The sequence below is a fragment of the Dermochelys coriacea genome, chromosome 7, assembly GCF_009764565.3.
Source record: "Dermochelys coriacea isolate rDerCor1 chromosome 7, rDerCor1.pri.v4, whole genome shotgun sequence".
NCBI classification, from domain to species: domain Eukaryota; kingdom Metazoa; phylum Chordata; order Testudines; family Dermochelyidae; genus Dermochelys; species Dermochelys coriacea.
In genome coordinates this window covers 55002213-55029941 of record NC_050074.1, presented here as the reverse complement: position 1 = coordinate 55029941, position 27729 = coordinate 55002213, and the positions used below count along the sequence as shown (strand labels likewise).

Genomic DNA, 27729 nt, shown 5'->3' with positions numbered 1-27729 from the left:
GAAAGAGGAAGTCAAGTCACAAAGAGAACAAAGAGTAAAGTTTAAATGCGGTTCTGCTCTGAAACGTGACTGTGAAAATGCCACCCTTACACTCCGGCAGCAGAATTGCTGAGTATCAGTGTCAGAGCTGCTGATCTCAGGAAGATGGAAAATAGGTCTTTACTGCTTTGCATTTGCAGAGTCAACACTGCTAAGCAGGGGGAACTGGAGTCTGTTTCTTCTTATGCAACAACAGAATGGTTTATGTAATTGGATACACTTGTGGAAGCCCAGTGACAGCCAAGGCATGGCAGATATAATCTGGGCCACAGAAGCTTTATCATCAGTGATGATGGGAAAGGTAGAAAGACTCCCTAGCTTGTCTCTCAGAGCCCAGGCTGAGTTTGCAGGGCTGGGGCTTAGAAAAAGCATCTTTGTACTTGTAAACTGAGTGCATTTGCTTTGGAGTTGCTGAGGGACAATAAAATCAAAGCTAGGGGTAGTTGGTAGATAAACCTAGATAATTTAGGGGGAAATGTACATTTACCAATCACAATAGAAATCCTTACCTGAAATCAGGAGAGCAAACAGCCTATGGAAACCATTTATTTATAAAGGCATAGTTTTTCTCTGCAGTGTTTGAAACTCAGACAATCCAGCAGCCTAATAATGAAGGATGTGAGACAGAAACTGACCATAAACCCAGGTGAAACTGACTAGTCTGCTTTCCTGACTTCTCCAAGCTGGTTGAAGTGTAACAAGTAAAAACACTTGCATAAACAGCCAAACATAAATTGGAGCTTTAAAAGACTTTGGCCTACATTCAGTCTGTCAGCTTCTAGCAGCATAAACTCCTACACAGAAAGCCAATTAGAGGCAGCTGTAGTGATGTAAAGTGGATGCAAGTACTCCCACCAGTGCCAGGACATAGGCAGCTGCAGGGAGCCAGCACTTCCCAAAAAGTGAGTGGTGCTGAGCTGAGCAGAGGGAGGGCGTGTCAGGGACAGAAAGCAGGGAATGCCCTGCTGCAGGGTCTTGTCCATAGACAAACAGCCCAGGCACTCAAGAGGAAACGGTGAAGGAGGTAACCGGTGAGTTTCCTTTGGGACATAAAGTGAGCATGCAAGAGAGAGAGCAAGTGTACACTACAGACTTCTGCTGGCCTAGCTCTGTCAATCAGACGTGTGATTCCCTGACTGACACAGCTGTGCTGGCAAAAGTCCCTAGCGTAGACACAGTTATGCAGGCAGAGCTGTGCTTTTATGGTGTAGCTTGTGTTTTTCTGGATGGTGGAATAAACTACACCAGTAGAAGCTGTGCTGACGCTAGCAGTGCTTTGCTGGTGTATTGTACTGGCACAGCTATGCTGGCAAAAGCTCCTAGTGTAGATGTGGCCTCGGTGTTTTGAACTAACTGAGCAATGTGCAGGAGACAGTGGAAATTACTGAACTCCTAGCAGAGACAGAGAAGTTCTTCCTGGGGAGTACATGGGCACCACTCTCACACCCCTGCGAAAGGTCAGTGCCTTCTGAATACAAAACAGAGCTGCTTTTCTGAAGCCGCTTCTGAGAGGGAGACAAAAGTCATGCCTGGAAGCAAAGGTTAGCACCTGCTTTGAGCAGGAGGTTGAACTAGCTGACCTCCTGAGGTCTCTTCCAACCCTAATCTTCTATGATCTAGCGAAGTCCAGAGACAGGAGCTACATGCCACAGACACAGAAATCCCCCCCGCCCATCTCCTGGTCCCTCTCGTAATAGTGATTGTTTCTATAGCATCATTCATCCCAAAATACATTACAGTCTTGAACTGCTCTCCAGTCTACATACAGGGCTCACTTCATCCACCTCAGAAATGCAGCCACCTCTGGGGTAGAGCATGGCAACTGTTTAATAGGATAAGGAGTCAAGAATACCATATTTACTCTGAAGTGGAATTCAGGGACGAAAGTAATTTGGGGTTGAAATGTAGCCAGGACATGAGCTAACACCTTTAGTCTTGCAAAGGGTGATGCGAAATGCTGAGGAGCCCCAGCCAGCCAGAACCTCAGTTTCATATCTCAGGTGAAAAGAACTCTGCAGTCTAACGCCATGCAGGGCACTGACTGACCCAGAGCAAAGACCCTCTTTTCCTCTACTGAGCTATCCTGCAGCATGGTGCCCTGTAGCACAGTGCCAGCGCGGGGCGGGGAGCACCACCTATTGAATCACCACCAACAATTCTGCAGCGTAGCCTGGTGAGCCGATGTGTTCCTTGTACACCTCCCAGCTAAGTCCCAAACAATCCAACCCTGCTCAGCGAACAAGATGTGACACGACCACACCCAGAGGTATCATGGCTTCAGGTGTACCACGAGCAGCACCCGGAGTGAGGTCCATCAAGGGGTAGACAGCCCCTCCTGTTCCCCCCTCAGTGCAGAGGCTGGTGTGTCCCCTTCAAGACCCTGTCATCTCCTTGATGGGGGATGTGTGGCTGCCCTCCAACCTGCATTTGGAAGTGAATAGGGGCTCCCTGTGGCTTAGAGCTGTGCCTGCTTTGAACCAGATGTGGACCAGATGTGAACCCTGAGGGCAATCGCTCTAGGAGGTTTGAGTATAGATGCAATGGCAGTTGCTGCTCTGTGTTGCTGGCGAACACGTGTTAAACTGGCAGTGTGCTGGTAAATGTCAGGTTGGTGCCGAGGTCTCCCAAAGGCTAGGCCAAGGGAGTTTGGCCAAATCTGCAGGGATAGTTTGTTAAAGCATGGGTGGTGGAGTCCCAGCTCCACCTGCTCCCAGAGGTACTGGTGTCACTCCAGAGAGACTTCAGGGTCCTGATCTGATGTCCCCAAAGCAGAAGGCACGTGCCACTGGGCTTGGCTGGCTACAGGCAACTTTTTCTCCAGTGACCTGTGGTGGATTGCATGAGAGCAGTAATTCGACACTCCCAGCAGCTGGCATGCAAGCAGAACAGTTTATGTGACTAACTTGAACTGAACTGCAAGCCACAGAGTCGAGAATCACACTCCGCACGCTCACTGTTGGAAGACCTCCGGATACAGCAGCTGAGAGGAAGCAAAGCTGAGATCTAGGGAACACAGAGGTAATGATTCCTTCGGGGTTTTGCTCATGGGTCTGGGGCATGGGGAGAGTGTATGGATTGCAAAGATTTGCCATTCTCTGCAGCTCAGCTTTGAGGAGAATATGGCTATTTTATAGAGCGATTCATTTCAGTGTTTAAAAATGTTAACTGAAGGAAAACCAAGAGAGCGTTGATGAGCACCCAGTAAATAGGTACAATAAGTGAAAATACAGATTGATTTATCTGTTCATCTGAAATTATTCTTTTTCAGACATTTCTTTGGTAGCAGCGGGTGCTCCTGAATGGTATTTAACAAGGACAGACTAGCATTTTGTCCAGTGTAGTTTGTTTGTACATTTAAAACAGCTGATGGAAACACAGTTCCTTAGCTTGTGGTTAATGTGGAAATCCAGGTCCCACTGAGACCTTTGGGAGCAGCACAGACAGAGTCACTTTTGCATCTTGTTTCACTGTACTTTGAGGGAAAAGGGTGGCTCTTTGTTATTTCCTTTGTCTTAATGCGTGGGACATTCAGATATTGCTTGAAACGAACAAGGAGCTCGACCCCTGATCATTTAAATTATGAGATCTGGGGTTGTAGCTGGGCTCCTGACTCTTTTCTTTCTGGTTGATTCTAGGGCTTTGTGTGAAAGAACATTAATGGTCCTATCTGAGTTTTCCCCAAAGGGAACCCCTCCCCACTGCCTCTGGCTTATCTCAGACGTCTCCCCTCCCCTATTCCCAGCTCTTCATCATTCACTAGTCCATGCCAGAATGCCAAACCTGAAAAATGTACCCTGGAATAAAGACTTTTGGTTGTGTACACACACATGTACACGTCCTGGTTGAATTTACAAATTGAGTTAAACCAAGGCAAACCCCTGTGTGGACACTTTATATTGGTTTAAAACTGGTTAGCTTGCTCTTGTAACTGATCTAAGCCTGGTTTAAATCAATTGAAGTGTCCGTACATGGAGTTGCACCTATTTAACTAAATCGATTTTAAAATTCATGGTTTTGGTGCAACCATGCTGGTCTATGCTAGAAAATTAGATCAACCCAGCTACTTTGCTTGAGGGTGTGAAAAATCCACATCCCTGCCAGATGTAACTAAGCTGCCCTTAAACCCCAAGTAGACAGCATTAGATCTTCCGTCAGCCCCACCACCACCCCTCGGGAAAGTGGTTTGGTGCAGAGACAGGCGAATCCCTGCAGTCGCTGTAGTAAGTGTCTCCACTGAAGCGCTGTATAGCAGCACTGTAGCTTTGTCCCTGTAGTGTTTTAGCTTGTGTGTGTTAAGGTGAAGCTAGCTCAAGAGAACTTATTGGTAACATAAGGGTCATAATCCTTTGTTATCAAACAATCATTCATGCTCCAGGAAATTCAGAGGAAAGGTGAAACTTGCAAAGAGCTCAACCACCTGAATGGCTGTGAACTCAGGACTCTGGTGACGTCACGCTGGTTCTCCAATTCTTATATGGTCTTCAGGACAGATAAGCTCTGTATTGCGAATGTGGCAAGCAACTCTTCCCCTTTCACCGGATCAGTTCAATGGAAGAGACCAGGCTCCACATTAGTGATGTTTCTAAGAGAAAAAAACAAAACAAAGCAGAATTTTTACATTACTTAAACAAAACCCTCACACCAGCCTTTCAGGCCTTCTTTATCCATCACAAAGAAACACAAGCAGGGCACAAGTCCAACCATCTCTTAATTCCTTTGCAGGTTGCCTTTGAAGCCAGTTTCTCCTTCCCTCAGTCACCTCTCCCCTTCGGCTTACAGGGACTGCGGGGTGAGCCCTGGGGATGAGAAATACGGGCAGAGCGTTGAGGGATTTCTACGCATTCTTGGAAAGCCAAGCTCCCTTGCAGCTCACCCATCAACTGCCCTAAACCAAGCCTCAGCCCAGGGGCTAGTGCGGGACACTTGGTGGGTAAATTGGCTGGCTGGTCAGTCCCTTGTGATCAGCTTCCTGCAAGGGTATGTAACATTTGCCCCAAACCTCAATAGAGCCCCCACTGCATCATGGTATATTACTCTCAAAGGAAATTGTCCAAGACACCTATCTGCCACTTGAAAAAATCTTCCTGCTCCTCACTTAGCTGATAAAGCTGATCTGAAGGGTTTATTTATTATATAGCTTATTCCCCTTCCTTGATGGGAAGAGCTGTATTGCTATAAAGTACCTGTTTAGTGATATACTGGCATATGCATGGGGGGGTGTTGTTACTTTAACTGTACCAGTATAGTTATATTGATACCTCTTGTGTGTGTAGACAAGCCCTGAGTGACTGATCTGCCCTATTCGAAGTTTCACAAGTATAAGGTGGCTTAATTTGTAACCTACTGGTGAGTGTGTGCTTTGCTACTTGTCACCTCCATGCCAATCCACAAGGGTCTGAATTGTCACAGGCCCAGCGACAGTGCTTTCTAGCTGTAGCAGTGCGGGTTTTTAGCTGTTTCAGTCCCCTGTTGTAGACCAGGATGGCAGCCGTCACACTCATCCCAAATCCCTACCTGTGGCTTTCCACCTCACTCAGACACTCCTCTTGCTAATCTAAGCTTCCCAAACACATACAGGTCTGGTTCTTCAAACTTGCCATGTGTGGTGTTCTGGATGATAGTGAAGTCTGGATCTGAGCTTCAGAGCTGGGGTGGTTTTTTGGTTGTTTTTTTTAAAGATTCAAAATTGTTTTTCTTCTTACAAAAAACTTTTATTTTCTTCCCTTTTTCTAGTGTTTTCCACCCAGTCAATTCCAACAGATGGGAGCTGTGGAGCACCCTGGTGACCTTCCTCTAGTGGAGGTCAGCCTCTGTAACAAAGACATGAGGTCAGGCACAGCCAACCACAGCATCCTATCCATCGGGGAGGAAGAAGGAGCAGGCAATTTCCTGCGTTCTATCCCAACACGAGAATCCCTTCAGTGCCCTAGGGGTTCTGTCATGAGCTTCCACGACATCCAGTACACCATCAAACAGTCCCATGGGCTCCTCTGCAAACGGACAACAGTGGAGAAGAAGATTCTGCACAATGTGTGGTAAGTTCATGCATCCCAAAATCTCTTTTGGAGAAAGGAGAAGAGTGAAATTTGTTAGAGGGGAGAGGCATCATCTCCAGCAGAAGCCTCCTTTATGCCACTGGGGACTAGGATCAAGGAAGGGAACATGGTTACTGCTTTCAAATTGGCGTGAGGGAGGATGTTTCACTTTTTTATTCACAATTTTTCTAAAACTTCCCACCCCATGGAATGTGTTTGGACCCAAAGTCAGGCCCCGGTTCTGCCAGGGGCTCCATGGAGGCAGATCCCCATTTGGAAGTAACTGTTTCCCTTCTTTTCCAGTGGCATTATGAAGCCGGGTTTGAATGCTATCCTGGGACCAACAGGGAGCGGCAAATCCTCGTGAGTCTTTCTTTGGTTTCCTCCAATGGAGAATGAACAGTTCTAGGTGGAAACTCAACTCACTGCAGGCTGGATGAGAATAGCTGGAAAAATCTAAGGCCCTGGAAAGGCACCATCGTGGTTTAGGAACATAGGTCTGGAAGGGACCTGCTGCCAAGTCTCCTGCTGTCATAGGCAGCCATGTCATATCATCCCAGCCATGAATTTATCAAGCTCTGTTTTAAAACTAATTAGGTTGTTTGCCCCGCTACTCCAGTTCAAAGGGTGTTCCAGAATCTCGCCCCTCCGATAGTTAGAAATCATCTGCTAATTTCCAGCCCAAATTTATTCATGGCCGGTGTATGCACATTGCATGGGCTTCAACTGAGAGCGTAATTTCACGCAGGGGTTCTCAACCATTTCCATACTGCAGCCACTCTGGACCTCCTACCATCTAGTCTCCTGTTTACCACGGCGATTGTGACTCCCTGTTTTCTGTCAGGATACAACCCCCAGGTTGAGAACCCATGGTCTAGTCCAGTGTTTCCCAAACTTGGGACGCCGCTTGTGTAGGGAAAGCCCCAGGCGGGCCTGGCCGGTTTGTTTACCTGCCGTGTCCGCAGGTTCGGCCGATCGCAGCTCCCACTGGCCACAATTCGCTGTGCCCGGCCAATGGGGGCTGCGGGAAGTGGCGCGGGCCGAGGGATGTACTGGCCGCCGCTTCCCGCAGCCCCCATTGGCCAGGCACAGCGAACCGCGGCCAGTGCGAGCAGCAATCGGCCGAACCTGCGGACACAGCAGGTAAACAAACCGGCCCAGCCCGCCAGGGGCTTTCCCTGAACAAGCAGCTTCCCTAGTTTGGGAAACACTGGTCTAGTCCTTAGAGAAGAGGCAGGACTCTGGGATTCCATTCCCAGCTCTGGGAAGGAGCAGAGTCTGACCCCAGGGTTCTGTTCATGGTTCTGTCACTGATTTGCTCCATAACCTAGAGCAAATGATATCCCTTGTTCTCCCCATCTGTACAATGGGGGATGATAATACTTTCCAGTCTCACAGGGGTGTAGAGGGGCTGCAGCAATGTTTGTAAAGTGATTGGAGATCCCTGGGTGAAAGATGCTAGAAAAGTATAAAGTAGGCTACTTACATTTAAAAGTTGGATCTGTTGACTTGCTCTTGTGTGGGAGGAAAAGAGTCTTGCATCGCCACGCTCTCACCACCCCGGTGGCCAATGTAAGAGTGACAGTGATGGGCAAATTAGCTCATGGAAGATCATTGCAATGCAAGGCCTAGAGCAGGGTCATCACCCAGGAAGATCAGAGTGGGGGTGAGATGGTCTCTTACAGCCTTCGTTGAACCCCTCCCAGCAGGGTGGAGTGATTTAAATCAAGGCCAGTTAAATCCATGATTGAAATAATGATTTAAATCACCACATGGCAAGCTTCGATTTAAATCAGCAATTTTCAACCTTTGTTGAACATTTGTACTTCAGTTATTTTCTAAAGAAAGGTGCCTTTTTATTTGTTGAAATAGCTATTAAAATGTGTTGATTTACAAATAAAGAGAGCTTTTATGCTAGATTTGGTGCATCTTTTTGGGTACACTACAACTATATACATTTATTTAAGCAATTATATAGCAGAATATTTTCAGATTCTTATTAATTGTACATTTTAATACGTTAGAAAAAGGTGAATTATATCTTGCTTATTTATTAGATAATGTTTTGCTAATGGTTTGTGTCAAGCTGCAACTGGAATTTAATTAAACACACACAACAGAATATTTATGTAGTATTTAAATGCTTTATGAGATTATAAGCCATTAACATATTATTAACATATTATAAGAGATTAACATATTTCGCATTAAATTCAGATTTCATTGAAACAGATGTATATTTAAAAAATACTTATTACAATTTAAATAAAACCAAAACAATCTGATTTAAATAATATTTGATATCTAATTTTTTTCAAAAAAAAGCATCCATTTGTATTCATCCAGGATAGGACAAAATCCTATCTGCACAAGGCTATGTCTGCATTACAGAGCCTACGTCAGCATAGGCATGTCAACGTAGATACAGCAGACACCAACAGAACAAGTTTTCCTCCGAAGTAGGAACATTGTTAGCTACATTGATAGAAGTACTTTTCTGTATACATCTGCATCTATACTAGCAGTTTTGTTGCTATTCACCAACATACCTATACCAATTTAAATTCTAAGTGTAGACCAAACCTAAGAGTTCTTTTTTGGTAATAGTGTTTTATTCACCTCTGTGTGTGTGTGTGTGTGTGTGTGTATGTGTATATATATATATATATATATATATTAGTTACTACTCATTTACAATGGATAGCACCCTTGGCACATTTCTGAGTTATAAAAAATTAGCTTGAGTTTGGCTGTTAGCAGAAAGACTCATTCCTTGTCTCCACTGGGATTAGAGCCACTGGTTAGAGTGGGGTGAATAACAGAATTCTCAGTTGACTTGTCATTCCAAAAAATATTGGTTTTGGCTGAACAGAAAATGTTTGACATTTTTGGTGAATCAGAAAGTCAAAAAATATTGGTTTCAGGTCCAACAGAATATCATGTTTGACCCACATCTAAAATTTGTTTTTCAGTTTCGAGCATTTTTTTTATTGTTTTCAATTTTTAAAAAAATAAGAGGAAAAGTTCAAAAGGACAAGTTATTTGGAATTTAAAAAATGGAACCGTTTCACTCTGAAAATGTTGAAATGAAATGGTTAGACTTTCAAAATATTTTTGTGGTTTGGGGTTTTTTTTACACACAGTGCAGTGAAATCAACAGGAATTCCTGAAAAATTTTGCTGTCATCAAATCTTTGCATTTTTCACCAGAAAAACGTTTTGGCTGCAAACTACCACCCAGCTCTACCAGTATTGTGGTTGCTCCAAGACAACCTCCTAGCTGTAGGCACTATTTACACGAGTGCAACATGATGTGCACCTGTGAATTGCACCTACAGTAAGAGTTTGTACCAATGGCTAAAATCCCAGTGCAGTTGAGGCCTGAACCTAGTGCCTCTTGCACTGCCTGTAGCTGAGATCAGTCAGTTCACAGCATACTCTGAGAAAATTACAGTGCAGGCCCAACAGAAATGCAAAGCCTTAGTAATTATCCCTGATCATGGCAGTTACCCAATGAAAATAAGAGTAGTTATGGAGGAACCTAAGGACTGTTGCTTGTCTTTAGTCTCCTAGATGTGCTGGCTGCTAGAAAGGACCCTGCTGGCCTGTCTGGGCAAGTGCTCGTAGATGGCTTCCCACAACCTCCAAATTTCAAGTGTATCTCAGGATATGTCGTGCAGGTCAGTGTCTGTTTCTGTTCTCTCTGCCTCCTGGCTGGGAGAAGCTGAGGAGCAGAGATATTGGTCATCAAGAACTGTCAAGGTGTGAAGTCTTTGTAAAGGGGGTTGCATGAGAATGGAAAAGTGGCATCCAGACTCCTATGTGGTCACATGGTTCTTTAACCAAGGTGGTGGCCCACAGGCAGAGACATCTCAAGCAGGGTCCTTCAGATGCAGGTAGGTGGTTGTCATCAGATGTTTTACTGTATCTAGTCCTTGCTAAGGCTGGGAAGCAACAAGAGCTCTAAGGATTTTGTTCAGGCTCTGGTCAGCCTCACTCCTACCACGTTACAGGCAGGAAGTACCAGTTGAATCATGGAACAAGATTGAAATGGTGGACTCAGCTCATTCCAGAGTAGCAATGACAGCCTAGAATTCAGGTAGCTGGGAGACGCAAAGAGAACATACCTGAACTTGGCAACTAAAGCAGCAGCTGAGTCGGGGAACTGTCAGGACCTCTGACTGAAAACAGAGGTTCAATTCATGTTGGATTTCAATCCTCCAGCTGATGTCAAGTCCCAGGATCCAAACATTCCCCCGTAGCTCTTAGAAAGTGTGAAGGATTTTGATTTTTCCCATAAGAATTCCCAGTTTAACAATCCTTGTTTTCCAGTTTCCAACCACCAGCTATCTATAAAGCAACCAAAGCAAAATGCAAAATGACCTGCATATGGGGAAAATTACCATATTAATTATCCACAGAGTCAGCACTTTGGCTAATGTACCCAAGTATTGTCTATGGATCTCTGCTGATTTCATCAGCTGAAGGTCTGGCTTGCAAGCCTTAAATAGTAATTTCAATGCTATGAAGCTGCACAGATATTTGCACATTTGACAGGTTTAATCTGATCGAAGTGCCCAGGACTGTGTTGAATAGTTGCGTTTGAGAGCACTGGAGGTGGTACTTCCTGACCAGGTGCTACAGAAGAATGTCGGATGGAAGCACAGGGTGAAATCCTGGTCTCACTGAAGTCAGTGGCAAACCCCCCATTTATGTCATCGGTGCCAGGATTCCACCCACAGTTTTGGTGCTTTGTGGGGTTGAGTATGACTTGCAGGTGGAGCAAATAGGTGTTAAAAGTGTATAGCCGGCTCAGTCTCGTATTGGGGGCCTTAGCTCCTCCGAGTGGCTGCTTTTCAACCTATGGAGACTGAGTACTTGCAACTTCAGCTGGAGTTCTCAGTGCTCAGCACCTCTGGGAGTCAGGCCCACAGTGACTTACATGACAAATGACCTCCCAGTGCAAAGCTGCATAGCCTGCGTTTCCAGCACTACAGCAGCCTTTGTGGGAAGCAGTGTTGCCTAGTGGATAGCACATCGGGCTAGGGGACAAGAGATCTGGGTTCTGTTTACTGACCTGCTGTGTGAGTCACTTCCCCATCTCTGTAGCCCTTTGTGGGCCTTGTCTATTTAGATTGCAAGCTGTCTGGGGCAATGGCTGACCCTCACTGTGTGTACGTACAGCTCCTGGCACAATGGGCCCTGATCCCAGCTGGGGTCGCTCGCTGCGACGGAAAGGCAAATAACAAGGTGCCTGGGACTGAGCTGAGATGTCCTTGGATTTTCAGCAGTGAATTTGCATTGTTTTCAGGATGATGTGGTTATGGGCACACTGACGGTGAGGGAGAATCTACTCTTCTCTGCGGCCCTGCGCCTCCCCAGCTCCATCAGCTTTAAAGAAAAGGAAGAGCGGGTCATCCAGATAATTACTGAGCTGGGGCTCAGCAAAGTAGCTGATGCTAAGGTGAGTACCTGCGGGGAGGAGGGGGCAGGGGGAGAACCTGCTTCAGAATCCTAACTTCTCGCCCATATAGTGGGGATGGGCACTGTACCATGGTAGGAATGCAGGGCTATTCTGCTGAGCTGCCCTGAGCTCAGGGGCTACACCCAGTACAGAGATGTAGAGTTACTTTTGCTGACTCACTCTGATGTTGGTTCAGCTGCATCCCATTAGCTCCAAGCCAGGGATATAAAAGAGTTTGTCTCTCTCTCTAAGGCTGAGAAAACTAGGGTAGGAGGGATCCTGCAGGGAAGACAGTAGGAACAGCTGAGCCCTGAAGGCAGTTTTAGGTTTTGTTGAGCTCCAGGAGGTGGGGCAGCTTGGACCATGTCCAGTGTGCATGTGCTATGTAGGAACAGGGGAAGAACTCTGCCTAGAGTTCACAGGGCTCTCTCCTTTGCCAGCCACTTCCTGGCTTTGCGGTACGATGTGAGAAAGTCGGGGCCATGATGCTAAAACTCATGAGGGATCAGAAGGGCCCAAGATGGCAATCTCAGCTGAGATGTCGTCATTGTCCCTCAGAGTCTACTCAGGCCCTTATGCCATGCCCATCGCTGTGGTAGCTGAGCACTCAACCGCACAGTGGAAAAGGCTATGGGGCCCATCCCACAATGGGGTGAATCCATCCTTGCCCCACCTCTGGTTCCCTGGGAGCTGCCGGTGCTCAGAATCTCTGAAAATCAGGCTGCCTTTAGCCAGCAGCACAACTTGTGTTTGAAATATTTGCTCTTGTGTACGATCTCCACACTGCCCCTATGGTGTCCCCTGAGGACAGGATCCAGCAAGCACGACTTGGCCTAGCGCTTGCAGACATGGCTAGTCCCCTGGTTGTTAATGGGACTGCTTGCCAGGGGTGAGAGTAACTTAAAGGACTTACCGGTATGCCAGAGTCCTGAGCAGGAGGGTGGAGCCTTAACCAGAAGAGGCGGGGCCTTTAAATCCCCAGGCCCTTTAAATTGCCACCTGAGCCCCGCTGCCAGAGCACTGGTGTAGCAGCGGCAGCCCGTGGCTCCAGCGGTGATTTAAAGGACCTGGGGCTCCCAGCTGCTGCTACCGCAGCAGAGCCCTGGGCCCTTTAAATTGCCAACGGAGCCCCAGGGGCTCCCAGCTGCTGCCACTACTCCAGGGCTCCAGTAGCAGGGCTTCGGTGGCAATTTAAAGGGCCCGGGGCTCCAGCCACTGCTGGGAGCCCCAGGCCCTTTAAATCATCAGCCTGGGGAAGCCGGTACGGTTGGCGGTATACCGGCTCTTGCTATACCGTACCAGACCATACTGGCTTACTTTCACCTCTGCTGCTTGCCATGGCAACTCTGGTGCCCCACAGCGAAGCCAGGTACCAAACACAAAACTCTTTGCTGTAGGTAGGAACAGAACTGATCCGAGGGGTGTCAGGCGGGGAGCGGAAGAGAACCAACATCGGCATGGAGCTCATCACGGAGCCCCCGGTCCTGTTCCTGGACGAACCCACCACTGGCCTGGATGCTAGCACAGCCAACGCTGTGCTCATCCTCCTAAAAAGGTAGGAGCTTCAGGGGTTTATTATCTAACACCAATGCTTCTGTGCTCATCTAAACCAATGGCTTCCTGGTCTTAGTGCTGGTGAAAGAGGCTGGTTTGGTAGTCTCTTTCTCGGGGCCTGATCCAAAGCCCATTGACTTCGCTGGGCTTCAGCTCAGAGCCCTGAAGAACAGCCCCAGTATGGACAGTCCCACTGCCAGCTTCCCACTGCAACCAGTGCACCCCAGCTCTGTCCCGGAGAGGTCACTCTGGAGCGGGGAGGATTTGAGAGCTCAGTCCTCATGGTCTAGTCACTTTTTCAGAGTGAAATGGACATAAAATGTATATAAGAACGGTCATATTGGGTCAGACCAAAGGTCCATCTAGCCTAGTATCCTGTCGTCCAACAGTAGCCAATGCCAGATTGCTTCAGAGGGAATGAACAGAGCAGGTAATCATCAAGTGATCCATCCCCTGTTGCCCATTCCCAGCTTCTGGCAAACAATGGGCACAGTTGAGATTTGTACTCTTTGCTCCTATCCTAGGCTTTCGAGAAGAGGTCGGACCATCATTTTCTCCATCCACCAGCCCCGCTATTCCATTTTCAAGCTCTTTGACAGCCTGACGTTGTTGGCTTTGGGAAAGGTGCTGTATCATGGTCCAGCTAAGCAAGCCCTGAAATATTTTAGTTCTATCGGTAAGTCTGCAGTGCAAATGCAATAATGCTAATCCCTATTATATTCAAGTGCTTACTTCTCAAAACACGGCAAGAGATAAGGTTACAAATTATTTTAAGTGCTTAGTGCCTGATCGTTAATAGCAATGGATCAGCTCCAGCTACGTTTAGCCCATTGCTGCATTTTCTAGACACAAAAAGCAGCTCCATGTTTCCAGTCTGAATGAGTTTTATGTAGATTAAGAAAAGCAAAAAAGAACAAAAGGTCTCCATGAGAGCTCAGTGTATATCCCCCCCTTCTGGGCTCATTGTATCCAATCTGCCTCGCAAAATGATGGCCAACAGCAGGCTCCCAGACACTTAGAAGTTCAGTAAACAAATGACAGGTCACGACAGTTAGGTGGCTATGTGCATCCCGGGCAGGGTTATCTCAGTGGGTCTCATGCTGAGGTCTGTGGACCACTGGGGATCTGGGTGCAGGGTCTGCAGGTTTGAAGGCTGCTGAGAAGGTGGGGCGACTGACAGGGAAGATCATGCTCAAGAGGGTATTTCTTACAAAGGGTGAAAAGCACTGTGGTTGGTGCCTATGTAACCCACACACCTCCTGGGTGTGGTGTTCTGTCCCATCTACTGGCACCAAGATCACGTGGAGAGAGAGAGAGATTAATGAGTCTGCGCTACAACCTTATCTAAGGGCCATGTGGCTTTTAGCTCACGCGGTAGAGGCTCATGCATTTAGCTCCAGAGGTCCCAGGTTCAATACCCACCCGCCGATGACCGGGGTCTGTCGGTGTTACACCTACACCTGTGTTAGCAGGGTAGTGCTTACACAGTGGGAACCCTCCTTTTGTGGATAATGGAGAGTGTTGTGTGGACTCCTGGGTTCAATTCCTCTCTCTCTCACTGTGCTGTAACCTTACATTCTGCCCTGTCACTCTTCCTCCCCCCGTGCTCAGGAAGGCACTTCATTGTGTGGGTGCACAACTTACTCCCCTCTGGCCAGTGAGTGGCGGGGGATGGGTGACCAGTGTTGTTGTGTCTCCTCAGCCCCTCAGTTCCCTTCTCACCCACCCACTCACTTGCCACAGGCATCTCTGGCCAAGCAGCCCTGCTCTCCCGACCTGTGGCCAGAGTCCCCAGCAGAGCAGAGGCGACATGGAAGGGCCTTATTACTCCATGGGCCAAGTAGGCACCGTGACAGTCTAGCCCTGCAGAGCATTGGATGCCCAATAGAAGATACCTTGAGCTTGGTTTTCAGAAAGACCGAGTACCCACAGCTCAGTTCAAGGCAGAGGGAGCTGCACGTATAGTTAGTCCCAAGGTGGCTCTAGTTAAGCACCCAAAATCAATGCAGACTTGTCAAAATTGTGGACTTAACCTACGGATATGCCTCAGTTTCCCCACCTGTAAAACAAGGGGTAATCCTCCCTCCCAGCAGCGGTGTTATGGTTAGTCAGTGCTTCCAAAGCACCCCAATAGGCTTGTGTGAAAGAGGCCGGGGGAGGGTGGAGTGTTCTTATAATTGGTCATTACCAAGCAGTGTTCTGTCTAAAACATGAATGTGTTCTGCTTGCTATCATTACAGGGTTTCAATGCGAGCCCTTCAACAACCCTGCTGACTTCTTCCTCGACGTGATAAACGGTGACTCCACCGCTGTGACTGCAAGCAGAGGTGATCAGAGTAGCCTGGACAACAGAGGGACTGGAGGAGGTGAGCCAGTGAATGAGACAGCAGGCCTTGGCCAGATTGCAGGGGAAGTTACAGGCAGTAAGGGTAGATTTTTGTTTTGTTGTTTTCTCCTAGTGAATAGGCATTTTGTTGTATTTTCCTACTCGTACTTTGCCCTCACATATAGCACCTTTCAGCAGGAGCCTTCAGGCTCTCAAAGTGCTTTGAGAAGGTGCCTTTGTGCTGTCAACCCTCTTTTACAATGGGAAAAAATTGAGGCATGGAATTGTGGGAAGTGACTTGCCTATGGTCACCCAGATAACTGGTAGCAGAGACAAACTAAAACTCAAGCCCAAGCAGAGTTCTGACCCTGAAAAGGGAGCAGTGCCACAGACTCCCTGAAATTCATTAGGGATGTTGGTAATTGTTGTTGGTTTTATGTGGCAGGTGCTCAGATAGTATGGTGGTGGGCAGCAATGTAAAACTCTGAGACAGCCAGATAGCTGGGAGCAGGACCCAGACATCCTGATTCCTAATCCTATGCTCTAACCACTAGAGAACAGAGCTTGTCCTCCAAGGAAGCAACATACACAAACCAGCCAGTGTTGATTTATGATCAAACACTGTCTTTTTCTGTAGCTGTGTATGCATATGCAGTGTGCAGCACTGTGTAGTACAACAGGTCTGTAGTATGGCCAGACAGCGAAGACCCTGTTGTACAGAATTTCTCTGTAGAGGGCGCACATTTGCGCTCCTCCACCCATTGAAGAAGGTGCCAGCCACCTTTAAAGCAGTTGGGTAGCTAGAGTGCTGTCACTTGGGCCCACATCCTCAAAAGGATTTAGGCTCCTAACACCTACTGATTCATTACATTGAGAGTTAGGAACCTAAATCCCTTTGAAGACCTGGGCCCTGGTCTGCAATGCTAACCAGCAGTCTCTTTAGTGGGCTCCATGAATAAGAAACCTGGAGCAAACCCAATGGGAAGCTCCCACATTGATTCCAAATCCTGGTCAGCTAAAGATTTCACAGGTTCCTCATGATCAGGGGCTGCATTAGTGAGATCCCACTGAGCCAATGGTGCTGGGTTTAAGATGGGAGACTGGACCAGTCATGCTGAGTTGTGTCTTGGGCCCTTTACTCTAGGGGTAATCGGTGATGAAGAGCAGAATGAAGACAGGAGCGTAGTGGAAACTCTGCACCAGCAATACCTGAACTCCGGCCAATATCGGGACATGAGGGAAGAGCTGAAGAAAGTGGAGCTCAGCCAGCAGAATGAGCAAGGGAAGTCAAGGCGCATGAATGAGGTCACATATGCAAATGGCTTCTTCACCCAGCTCTACTGGGTGTCCAAGCGTGCCATCAAAAACCTCATCAGAAACCCCCAGGCGTCCGTGGCACAGGTGAGACACTGCTGCTGAGCAGGACCACTCCAGTCTCACTCTGCAGTGGTCATATCAGGCTCCTTGCTGTGGTATCGCTGTCCCCGCTAGATCACTTGTTTGAATCCAGCCCTCGTCAGCAGGGGCAAGAAATCGTGACTGCCTGATGGCTGGCTGGTGACCTATGTGAAACTCCAGGTCTTTAGTAAACATCGCAGCAGACCCCCTGGCTGGCTGGCTGAGCTGAATGGCTGGTAAATGCCAGCAGTCAATGACAGTGCCTCTGGAGCAAGGCAGAAATAGGGGAGGAACTGGGACTCCTTGGGGTGTCTCCCAAGCACAATGTCTTTGCTCCATACAGATTACACAGCCCTGAACGACAGGCTGTAATTAAAAGCACTATTTAACCCTAAACAAATGAGCAGCAAGCAGGATTCAGCACAGGGAGACAGTGGGCTGAGTTCTTCTCAGTACACTCCTGTGACCCCGTAGACATCTCTAGGCCACATGTCCATTTAGAAATGGAATTTCATATGGGCCACTGAATGACTTTTGTTCCCTGATGACCAGGACTGGAGTCCAATCGGTGATCTTGAAGCAGAGGACTTCAAATCCCATTATGTCTATCGATATTCATAAAGCACCTGTCAAAATAGGGCTGGAATTTTCCAGGAACCTAAGGGAACTAGGCACCCTTCATAGACCATGGGCACTCAACCTACTTAGGCATCATTAAAGATCCAAGCCTTAGTTTTGTACAAGTACAGTGACAGCGGCAGGGAAATGGTCAGTTCTCCATCCCACTGCAGATATAGTCACTGCCTTGAATTTTGAGTGTGCTGTTAATTGTTTGCCCTATTTAGGGTTAATGTTACTTTGGAGCACGTGATTCTGTTTCTTTGGGGAGGGGTGTAGCCAAGACTTTTATGTTTGTCCTGCGGGTAACTGATGGGAATTTGGCCCAGTATCTTTGTACCCAAACACTGGTCAAAAACGTCATAGAAAAATGTGAATTTTGGGCCTTGTACGTGGCTCTAATGACTTGTGTTCTATCCGGTGACTCCTCCCTATTCTTCCCTTTGCACAATTCCTTTTTCTTTGCACCTCCAGATCGCAGTGACCATCATCCTAGCCCTGATTGTGGGGGCCATCTTTTTCAGAGTAAAACTAGAGCAAAGTGGCATTCAGAATCGGTAAGGCTTGAAGTAGGGTCAATCTCTGCTACATTTCAGCAGCAGGGAGGCATCAGGTCCCTGGGCTACATTCAGATCCAAGAGGGGTGAACAGGGTTTGACATCCTAGCTTTTGGTGCCTGAGGTCAGGCATTACTGTAGTTCCTGAAACAGCAGCTGTGCCATCAGCCCCAGGAGTATTCCCACATGGAATATGAAGGAAACAAGAAGAGACAGGCACAGCCACAGATGGTATCAGTTAAGTATCTGATACCTCCTATATGCAATGTTGGTCCAATAACATATATTGCCATACTCACCTTGTCTCTCTGATACCTCCTGTGTCAGGGAACTGTACTGTATTGGCAGGGGAATGCCTTGATGATATAATAGGCTTCTGGCGTCTCTAGCTGCTATGATCCTGGATAACGTTTCTGGTATTGGAGATTTTGGCCCGTGCCTTTGTCTTCAACTGTTTTTTGATTTGTATTCCAGGGTTGGATCCTTGTTTTTTATAACCACAAACCAGTGCTTTTCCAGTGTATCAGCGATTGAGCTGTTTATAAAGGACAAGAAATTGTTTGTGTAAGTAGCAGCCTTCCCACAAGAATTTCTTTATCAGAATTTAGGACGGAAGGTGGGAATTTTGACAGACTACCTGAAATGAGTTTCACCTGCCAGGACCCGACTTTGAGGCTTTGCTTCTCCTCTGCAACGTCTGTTGCTATCAAAGATCGTGCCACTGAAATGGGGACCCTGCTCTGTTTTAGGAACCTGGGATGGTACAGAGGGAACACAGAGGCCCAGCTAAGTTGGGGGGACAGAATTTGGGGAAGCTGCACAGGAGTGCTCAAGAGGTAGAGATAAGACAACCCATAATCGGGGCACCAGGATGGGGGGCCCAAAGCCCTCCCACTTTTTGACCAGGTCTGGCCCACTGCCCCTGCTCTTCCCCCTGAGGCCCTGCTTCCTGGGCAGGCCAGGAGCTGGAGCGTGGCCCAGGTAAGAGCAGTCATGGGGAGTCACAGACCCTCCACCTGCAGAGGGGGAGGGGGGCAAGAGCAGCTCCTGGCCTGTGTCCCCACTTCTGGGCCCCCTTCCCAGGGCAAATGGATGGTCCACAGCCCCCCACAACTGCCCAAGCAGCTCTTACAATAGCCAGGCTGCAGCTCTTCAGCCCCTGAGGCTCCGCCCCCCAAGCCAGGCTGGAAGCCGGAGCTGGATCAGAGTAAGAGCCACACACGCAGCTGTGGGAAGCCACGGACCCTCCACCTCCCTGGACATGGGCCAGAAGCTGCTCTCGGGCCCCTCCACTCTGGGCAGGCGGAGGAGCACAGGCTCCCCAGCCAGGCTCTGGCTTCCAGCTTGGCCAGGGGACAGGGCCCCGGGGGAAAGAGAGAGCTGGGCCTTGCGCCCTTTCCCCCCCCACACACACACTTTTAGGCAGAATCCATCATTCCTGCCCATAATGGCTTAGCATTGTGGCCCAACCCTGTAAGGACCCCAGATCTGTGAGTCTAGTGATCCCACATACATAGATAGGAAATAGGACTCAAAGAATAGCTTCCACATCAGTGGGCGTCAGATCCTTGGCCCCTGTGAAGTCCCCTTTGCACCACAGCAGTAATGCAAATGTGGTTTAAAGCTGCCCCTAAAGGAATCTCTCTCTGAAATGCAACTGTAACCCACTGGAAAGTGTACGTTACAGGTTCCCCTCTGTGCCTATCCACACAGGATATGAGTTGTTACAGCCCTCAGCTGCAGCGCCTTGGCTCAAGCTGTAGTAACTCCTACTTTTAGCTCTGAAGGTCGCTCAATCAATCCCCGCTGTGTTGACAAGATGACAGCTGTCACATAACTAACTCTTAAAAGTATATGCAGTGCCTCCATAGGGCGATGGCATGATAGCCCCTGGAGACTGGATGCATCTGCCTCTCCCCACTACAGCCTCAGCAGCAGCACTGCCAGCTTCCCTCAGGCTGATTTCTGCCAGCGCTGTGCCCTAGAAAGCACTCTAGGGATGAGGGCCTGTCAGAGTTCAGCCTCCACAGCTTAATCATCGCTTGGCCTGTCTACAAAGACTGTCAGCACAGGCTCCAGTTAGTGCTAGTGGTGACCGGGGCACCTTGGCCCTGGTAACTGACCTGAGACCAGCTCATTTCACCTGGCCCAGCAAACAGCAAATGACTTGTGGTTACAACCTGGGCTAGATTTGAGTCAGTGGCCTAGAATTGAGTCCCAATTTTTGAGCCTTCCACTTCCGCTTGGAAACAGATTTTCAGAGTTAGCCAGGGAAACTTTCAAATCAGTCCTCTTCCAGTGAGAACCAGCCTTTGGCCTTCCACCTGTGCAATGTTCAGGACCATTCCCTTTGGGGGTGGGAGGCTTTTTCAGCATAGTAATGCTTCAGACTGCTATAGTGCCTTCCACTCGGGGATCTCAAAACCCTTTACAGAGCATAAGGAAGCTCTTATGACAGCCCTGTAGGGGCAGATCAGTATCGTCCCCCCCCCCCACTTTATGGATTGGGAAACTGAGGCACAGAGCAGGTAAGCAACTTGCCCAAGGTTGGATAGTGAGTCAGTGGCAGAGCTAAGAATAGAACCCAGTTATCCTGACATTACAGATGTCTTTTTAATAAATAACAGATAGATATTGCTCAATATAGTTCTCATCCATATTGATAACCTCTAAACATGTACAATAATCTGTGTTCCTGTCTTCACAGCCACCAGTATACCAGTGGGTACTACAGAGTGTCTGCATACTTCTTTGCCTTGTTAATTGGAGACCTTTTGCCCATGAGAACTGTTCCAGTCATTCTCTTTTCATGCATAAGTTACTGGATGATTGGTAAAGAATTGATACGTTCACTTAACCGCCCCTCCTCCCATGCTTTGTTCTTGCAGAAACACCTTTGATATCTTGAATCTGAGTCATCCATGCTTAATTTCTATAGCTAAGTCACACAAATGGTTTTTTAAAAAAGGGAAGGTAGTGCCTCCAGTGTCCCTGCACAGACTGAACTGTAAAAAGAAAACGAGTACTCGTGGCACCTTAGAGACTAACAAATTTATTTGAGCATAAGCTTTCGTGAGCTGTAGCTCACGAAAGCTTATGCTCAAATAAATTTGTTAGTCTCTAAGGTGCCACGAGTACTCGTTTTCTTTTTGCGAATACAGACTAACACGGCTGCTACTCTGAAGACTTAACTGTGTGAGTGTTTGGAGGCTGTTAAATGCAGTCTGATATACAGAAACAATTTATGGGGTGAAATCTAGCTGGAAAAAGGCCAGTCAGCAGCAGGAATGCAGGGTGAAGCTGGCTACCGACTTAAACTTTTCATCACCTGTTTTCAAGTTTTTTCAACTACATCTCTCAAGTTTTCATCTCCTGAATTCTTGGCCATCTGGCTTCTGCTTCATTGCAGCCAGCTCTAAACCCTGTTGCTCCTCGCCCGAGCAAGTTTCTTGCTACCATGGACATGGATCCAAGAGCAGCTGCCCAGGTTTTGTAACCCAGCCATTCACTGGACCTGTCTGTCTCTTGCTGTTTTGACAGGCTATCAGGTAGTAGCAGGACGGTTCTTTTTCTTCATACTGACACTGGCGCTAGTGTCCTACACAGCCACGGCCATGTCTCTGGCTATCAGCGCTGGGATGAATGTAGTAGCCATTGCCAATCTGCTTATCACTGTTTGCTTTGTCTTCATGCTTGTGAGTATTGTGTGCGTGGCTGGGGGGCGAGGGGGTTGCATGGAAGGCAGATGTGGATGGATTGAGCACTAATGGAAGTGAGGGATTAATAGGGGTGGGGAAGCTCTGACAGTCTTAGCCCTTGCCCGTACACAGTGCACCTCAGTCCTGACCTCCAGCACCCCCTGTCATTGCAGTCCGAGATCACACATACAACTCTACCAATGCATGTTACTTCTGCCTTGCAGCTCCCACAGCTATTCCAGTCCTAGGCTTCCACCTCATGCTGCCAAATGCCCATGGGCCTCAGCACTGACCTGCAGTACCCCTTGCCCACATTGTCAGGCCCAACATAGCTCTGCTTGTGAACCACTCTCCTACTGCACCCTCAGCTATTCCCATCCTGTCCTGCAGCCAGTGTACCGCATCCTAACCTGCTGCTGCACCCTTAGTTATTCCAGTCCTGGTCTACAATGCACCTTAACCCTGACCTGCAATGCTCCCTGCTTGTCTAGTCCCAAGCACACCATACCAGTGCAATTCTGCTGACCCACAACTTCACCTGCTATTCCAGTCCTGGCCCATCAAATAGCCCTACCAGTGCACACAGTCAATAGCCTTCCTTCTGGCAAAGAAAGCTGCCGAGGCTCATGGCTCCGTGACGAGGATTGGGCTGAGAGAAATAGGCTCCTATTACTGCTTGCCGGGGCCATATTCACCAGTGGCATTAATGGGTGCAACTCCTCCAAAGCCTGCAAAGGCAAGCCTGCTTACACCAAAATTCTGTGTCTCAAATAGAAGTAAATGATTTCTTTAACAACCTCAGTCAAGGAAGTTTAAAAACAAACCCCTTTTCCCTGCACTGCAGGCAGCCTGGACAAACAGCATCATGCCAGGTCATGGGGAAAAGACCTTGAAATTAGCTGTAAAGGGATGTATTTTGTTGTGCTGAATGCTGCACGTAGTCTGAGGAATGGGGACGTTCACCCTCTCATTTATGCTTTTGCTCTGGTTTCTTTTGGCTTTTGCCATTAACTTGTTTCTTCCTTGAATACATTTCTTCAAGGCTTGGGTGAGTTCTACCAAGTGAGTGAGAGTTTAAGGTGGGGGTGATGGGTTTTTAACTCCTATAGTTCTACAGGTACAGCCTGAAGAGTGGGTGCAGTTTGATTGGCATGCAGGTGCCGTTTTCCCAGATGGGAAGGGGAATAACCAGTATAAGGCACACTTATACCAGTACAACTGCATCCACCCGAGAGGAAGCAGTGTTGCTTTACCTGTACTGGAATAGTTAGAGACACAACTCTTGTGTTGCCAAGGCCTAAAAATGTATGAATCTGTGTCAGTGCTTGAACGCATGACAGCCTCTTTCTTTCTGTCATTTCAGCTCTTTTCTGGCCTGTTGGTGAACCTTCCTTCTGTCATGGGATGGCTGAACTGGCTCAAATACTTCAGCATCCCCAGATATGGCCTCACAGTGAGTAGAAAACCTTATTCTGCAATTAATAAGGTGCTCAGGGTGTCACCTCCTGGAGAGGTTTTTAAGGTGAATAAAGTTATTTTTAAAGTAATTGCTTAGGACTCTTTTTTTAAATTAATTTTATGAGTTGATATATTCTCATGAAAGGTGTTGGGTTGGAAGCTCTAGGGAATGAACTCCTCTACTGAGCCACAAAATAGGTACCAGCTGGGCAGCAGCAGGACAAATCACCCTATCCTGCCACCCACCCATGGGCTTAGCCCCTAGCCTGGAGAGACCGTCTCTATGGGTGAAGGGGCAGTTCAGTAGTCCTGGCAATCTCTGCTATCAAGCCATGAACAGTGACCAATGTGTGGTGGCACTTTATGTGATGTGGACATCTATCTATGTTGATTGTATGGCACCCATTACCACAGTGTCTGAGCACCTCACCATCTTTAATGTATTTTCCATGGGAGGCAGGGCAGTGGTACCATCCCGTGCTAGTGCCCTAGTCACCACACCATCTTTTCTTCCATTAGGAACCAAGCTGGGACACCCAGCCCTGTTCACGTAGAACCTCAGACACCTTCTCAGAAGGCAACAGCCAAGGTTTTCAAAAGTGATGAGTGATCTTTGGCCCCTCAGTTTGGGTACTTAACGTGAGACACCTGAAGGGGGCCTGACTTTCAGAGGGCAGGTGCCCAGCGCTTTGAGGTATCTCACATCAGGTACCCAGAATCACTAGCCACTCTTGAAAATCTTGGTGGTTCCAGTTGGCCATTACCTACTTAAATTGGATTTGAACTAGCAAGCCGAGTTGAGAAGCAAACTCTGCATGTTTGCGAGGCGTAACTAGTCACAGGGAAGAGAGACACCCAATAGCTTTTCACCCCAAACTGAATATCCTTCCTGCATCATCAGGTGTCGCTTAGGGCAATAATAACGCTCTGCTGTCCCAGTCTATCATGCTGTTTGTTAGAACGGCTCCCTAGCTTTTTTCAGTAACTTAACATTTTTTCCCCTCTGAGGAAAGGTTTTTGACCTATTGATCAACCCCCAGCCAGAAGGATCAGACATTGTTATTCTACTGGTCCCTGTCCAACTTAGGTGGCTCTACCAGGAGTTAAAATCTCCCACTGGCATAATTCTCAAGGTCATTGGGACACACAGCACTTCTCACCTCATCAGGGTGCAGCCCTTAGGGAATGTTTTCACCCAAAGCTGAATGTTTACTCAGCATAGCAGGATGATGTTGCAATATTTTACTACATCATGTCTGCTTTCCTCCACAGGCCCTGCAAGTCAATGAATTTAGAGACCTTTACTTCTGTGGTGAGAAGCCCCAGAATATTACTGCATCCCCTGGGGATGCAGCTGATTGCTCCCCAAATGATACACAATTTGGAGAAATGTAAGTCTCTGGCTCACAACGGTTCTTGGGCCTCAGTGGGAATGAGTTTTCTGAGGGTGGAGTTTCTAAGCCATTAGCTTGGGGTCAATATACTGCTTGTGAAAGTAGATGCTCATCAGCCGCTTTCTCAAGGAAGCATTGCAGGACATCCACCTCAGCAGATTTTAGGGGGCTTGAGTCTGAGCAATTTTAGCAAATATACCATAGTTCAGGGGGGAACTGTAGGCTGTGGGCTTGGAACCCCAGCCTGGGAAGGACGAACAACAACACGTCCAAACGGACTTTGCCTATCTGAGATTTAGTTTTGTAGCCTGCCATGGGTTATCTTTATAAAGAATATTTTTTTAAAAAATCCTAACATTTTCCCAGAATGGGGTATATCAACAACAAAAGGGAAGCTGTGGAGTTGTCATGAGAGGTTAAAAAGTCCCCATCTCAGATGGTTTAGGAAGAATGAAATCATCCCTGGCATGATGCAGAAGAACAGGCTGTATGACCTCATGCTAGGACACTTCAACCCAAATGAGTCAGAGCATAAAAAGATATGGTAGCAGCTTAAACTGTTTTAACCCTGGATACAGTGAGATGTGACGGTTAAAGGGTCACTGTGCTGACACATTAGGTATTGCTGGTATTCTGAAGCCAATAAAGGAGGGAAAGTGGTCTAGAGGATAGAAAAAGTGGGAGTCAGAAGACCTGGGGTTGTATCCCAGCTCTGCTACTGACCCACTGTGTGACTTTGGATAAACCTCAGTGTCTCTGTTTGGGGAGAAATAACAGTAGCCACCTTCGTAAAACACTTGGAGATCTCTAGCAGAATGTGCTAAGTGTCACTATTAATGTCTGTCTCATGTCCCCCTGCAGGTGTTATGGTGAAACATATCTGTGCAGCCAAGGGATTGCATCTACCAACTGGGCCATGTGGGAAAACATAGTGGCTCTAGGCTGCATGGCTACCATCTTCCTCCTGATAGCCTATGGGAAACTTCGATTCATGAAGAAGTTCACCTAGCCTCACCCATCACTTTACTCTGTGATTTACCTCCGGACTTGAAATTGCAAAGTTTGTCAGGCCCATGCTCACTGAAGACCAATGAAAGATTCAGTAGGCATTGGCTCAAGCCCAGTGTTTCTTGCACTTGACAAGTGGCCACATTTTGCACATCTATTATGTGATCATATGAGTAACATTTTTTACTTTGTCTATTGTTGAATTGCTGGCTATTTTATTTGTAAGGAATTGTTAGAATATCATGTTCTCTTACACACTTCTGTAAAGGTGTACTCTAATTTATATAACTTCATTATTCTGTGGCCACTGTCTGTAGTATCTCAGGAAAACATATTTAAACATATAAATTAATTATGAACCAGATTTCATTTTGGCAATCACCTTTATTCTGCCTATCATGGGTATATAATGACTGTTTTTCTGCTCTGGTATCGGGTTTTTACTAGTGCCTATTGGATCACAAAAGAGGCCTGTTCTATGAGGCGCTTCAAGGTTTAAAAACATTTTAAATTGCCTTGCTTTGCAAACTGGGCATGGTGCAGATTTTATCTCTAGTAGCATCATAACATCAGAAGCTTTCCCCATACCAAAATCAGCTCTCCTACCACAATGTAAAGAAGAAAGATCAGCTATGTAGGACCTACCAAACCCAAACAGGCTCATGGTCAACTAGTGTGGTCTTTCTCAAGCAGTGGGTCTCAACCTCACAGGGGCATAGAGTGCGCTGTGGAATTTAACATTGCAGAATTGAAATTTTTCAACAATAAACAAATATTATGCCTAATTCTATACATACAGTGAATGGCTGCAACCAGTAAGTCATGTACAGCGAAGGTTACCATAGCAACCCTGAAGATTCTGCATTTATTTCTTATTCTGAGTAAAGAGAAAGAGTACAAAATCTGATACCTCTGTGTGATACGCTGGTGAATGTTTATTTTATAGAGGGAACCGCAGTCTCAGAGCATCTTCATGCAGCGTTAGCTTAAGTTAACTCCTCTCAAGTGAGCCTAGGCTCCAGGGGAGCAGACATGCTGCCAAACACTTGAGCAGCACACCATGATTAGGTTAGCAGCACAGAGAAGCTGCATTACTAGCTCCAATGCCCGCAGCAGTGGAGCTTCAACCCAGGCCAAGCTAGCTTGAGTATAAAGCACCACTTCACTTGACCTACAGACTTTTGTGTGTGAGCCTGACTCAGGTTAGAGGCAACACTGGAGTTACAGCTCGAGCTAGTGCTGCAGTAAAGACAACCCTTAGTGTCCTGGAGATAAGCATGTGCAAGTCATAATATGTGGCAGGCAGAGAGCACCTATCAAGATCACAGTTGAACCCAATGGGGAACTAGCCATGCTTTCACCACAAAACATACGTTCTTCTGCTTTTCACTATCAGATAAGGAAGGGCCCCTGCTAGATCTGAAATCACAATTCCTGGCTTTTCACTTCCTCAGCAGCTTTGAATTGTTGGTACAAATGTTGGTGTTTACTAGGTTTGTTTAAATAACTAAACAATGTTGTCTGATACTTAGAATTGTTTGTGATTAGTCTTCTTGTTTTTAAACTAATTATTAAAACATTTTTAAATGTGGTGTTTGCTGGAAAAAGACACTTTTTGGTATTACAGGGCCATTAATTAACACATCCATAGCTATTTTTATTAGTGTCTGGCCCCAACTGACATCAGTAATTGTGCTAGGCCCTGTACAGACTTATTAACAAAGTCTCAAGAGCCAGGTAGAAAAAGGGCAGCAGAGCCTGCTTAGTGATGGTTATAACACCACCAAGTGTCACATCAACTCCAACTCCATCGAAGCTGGGCATTAGGGCACCACCAGGCTCTGTTGCAGCAGTGATCTTTGAAGGAACACAGCCAGCAGAGTGACTCCCTCACCAGCATGAGGTGGAGCTTTCTTCAGGGTGAGGCCCATAGGGAATGGAAATAAAGCTTTTGGTCATTTTAAAATGATCTGATTGGCTCCTGGGTCCCCTGGAAAGAGCCTGATTGACAGTGCTGGAGCCGGAGCCCTCTGTCCATAGACACAGCAAAGGCCACGGGCGAAAGGCTACGTCCACACTGGGCTACCCCCAGCCCCTCTCAGCTCAGCACCTCAGAGCGAGAGAGGGTCGGCCGCTCTGCCAAGGCAGCCAGCAAGGGGCGAATGCGGCTGGCCCGGCTGG

General features: G+C 47.3%; 1 protein-coding gene across 4 annotated transcripts; it reads left to right on the top strand.

Annotated features, from left to right (window-relative positions):
* The first annotated feature begins 324 nt into the window (after positions 1-324).
* On the top strand, positions 325-27139 carry LOC119858719 (broad substrate specificity ATP-binding cassette transporter ABCG2-like). 4 transcript variants are annotated; one of them, XM_043518627.1, is made up of 18 exons: positions 325-941; positions 2861-3057; positions 4762-4828; positions 5787-6074; positions 6378-6437; positions 9639-9753; positions 11385-11537; positions 12935-13092; positions 13616-13767; positions 15332-15457; positions 16562-16818; positions 17908-17990; positions 18465-18554; positions 20698-20822; positions 21531-21685; positions 23052-23141; positions 24419-24537; positions 25402-27139. In XM_043518627.1, the coding sequence occupies exons 4-18, from the start codon at positions 5800-5802 to the stop codon at positions 25547-25549; spliced, it is 2106 nt and encodes a 701-aa protein (XP_043374562.1). In that variant the 5' UTR covers positions 325-941; positions 2861-3057; positions 4762-4828; positions 5787-5799; the 3' UTR covers positions 25550-27139. The 4 variants fall into 4 exon arrangements, with proteins under 4 accessions (XP_043374562.1, XP_038265920.1, XP_043374560.1 ...); XM_043518625.1 differs by having other exon boundaries at positions 352-1070; XM_043518626.1 differs by having other exon boundaries at positions 352-1070; positions 4762-4833; positions 5784-6074.
* The last annotated feature ends 590 nt before the right edge of the window (positions 27140-27729 follow it).

Bases quoted from the DNA above. Each gene is read 5' to 3' on its own strand.
- LOC119858719 (XM_043518627.1), top strand. From the start codon at position 5,800: ATGGGAGCTGTGGAGCACCCTGGTGACCTTCCTCTAGTGGAGGTCAGC. The intron at 16,819-17,907 runs GTGAGACACTGC...TTGCACCTCCAG, and splicing joins CCCAGGCGTCCGTGGCACAG to ATCGCAGTGACCATCATCCT. The intron at 17,991-18,464 runs GTAAGGCTTGAA...TTTGTATTCCAG, and splicing joins CAAAGTGGCATTCAGAATCG to GGTTGGATCCTTGTTTTTTA.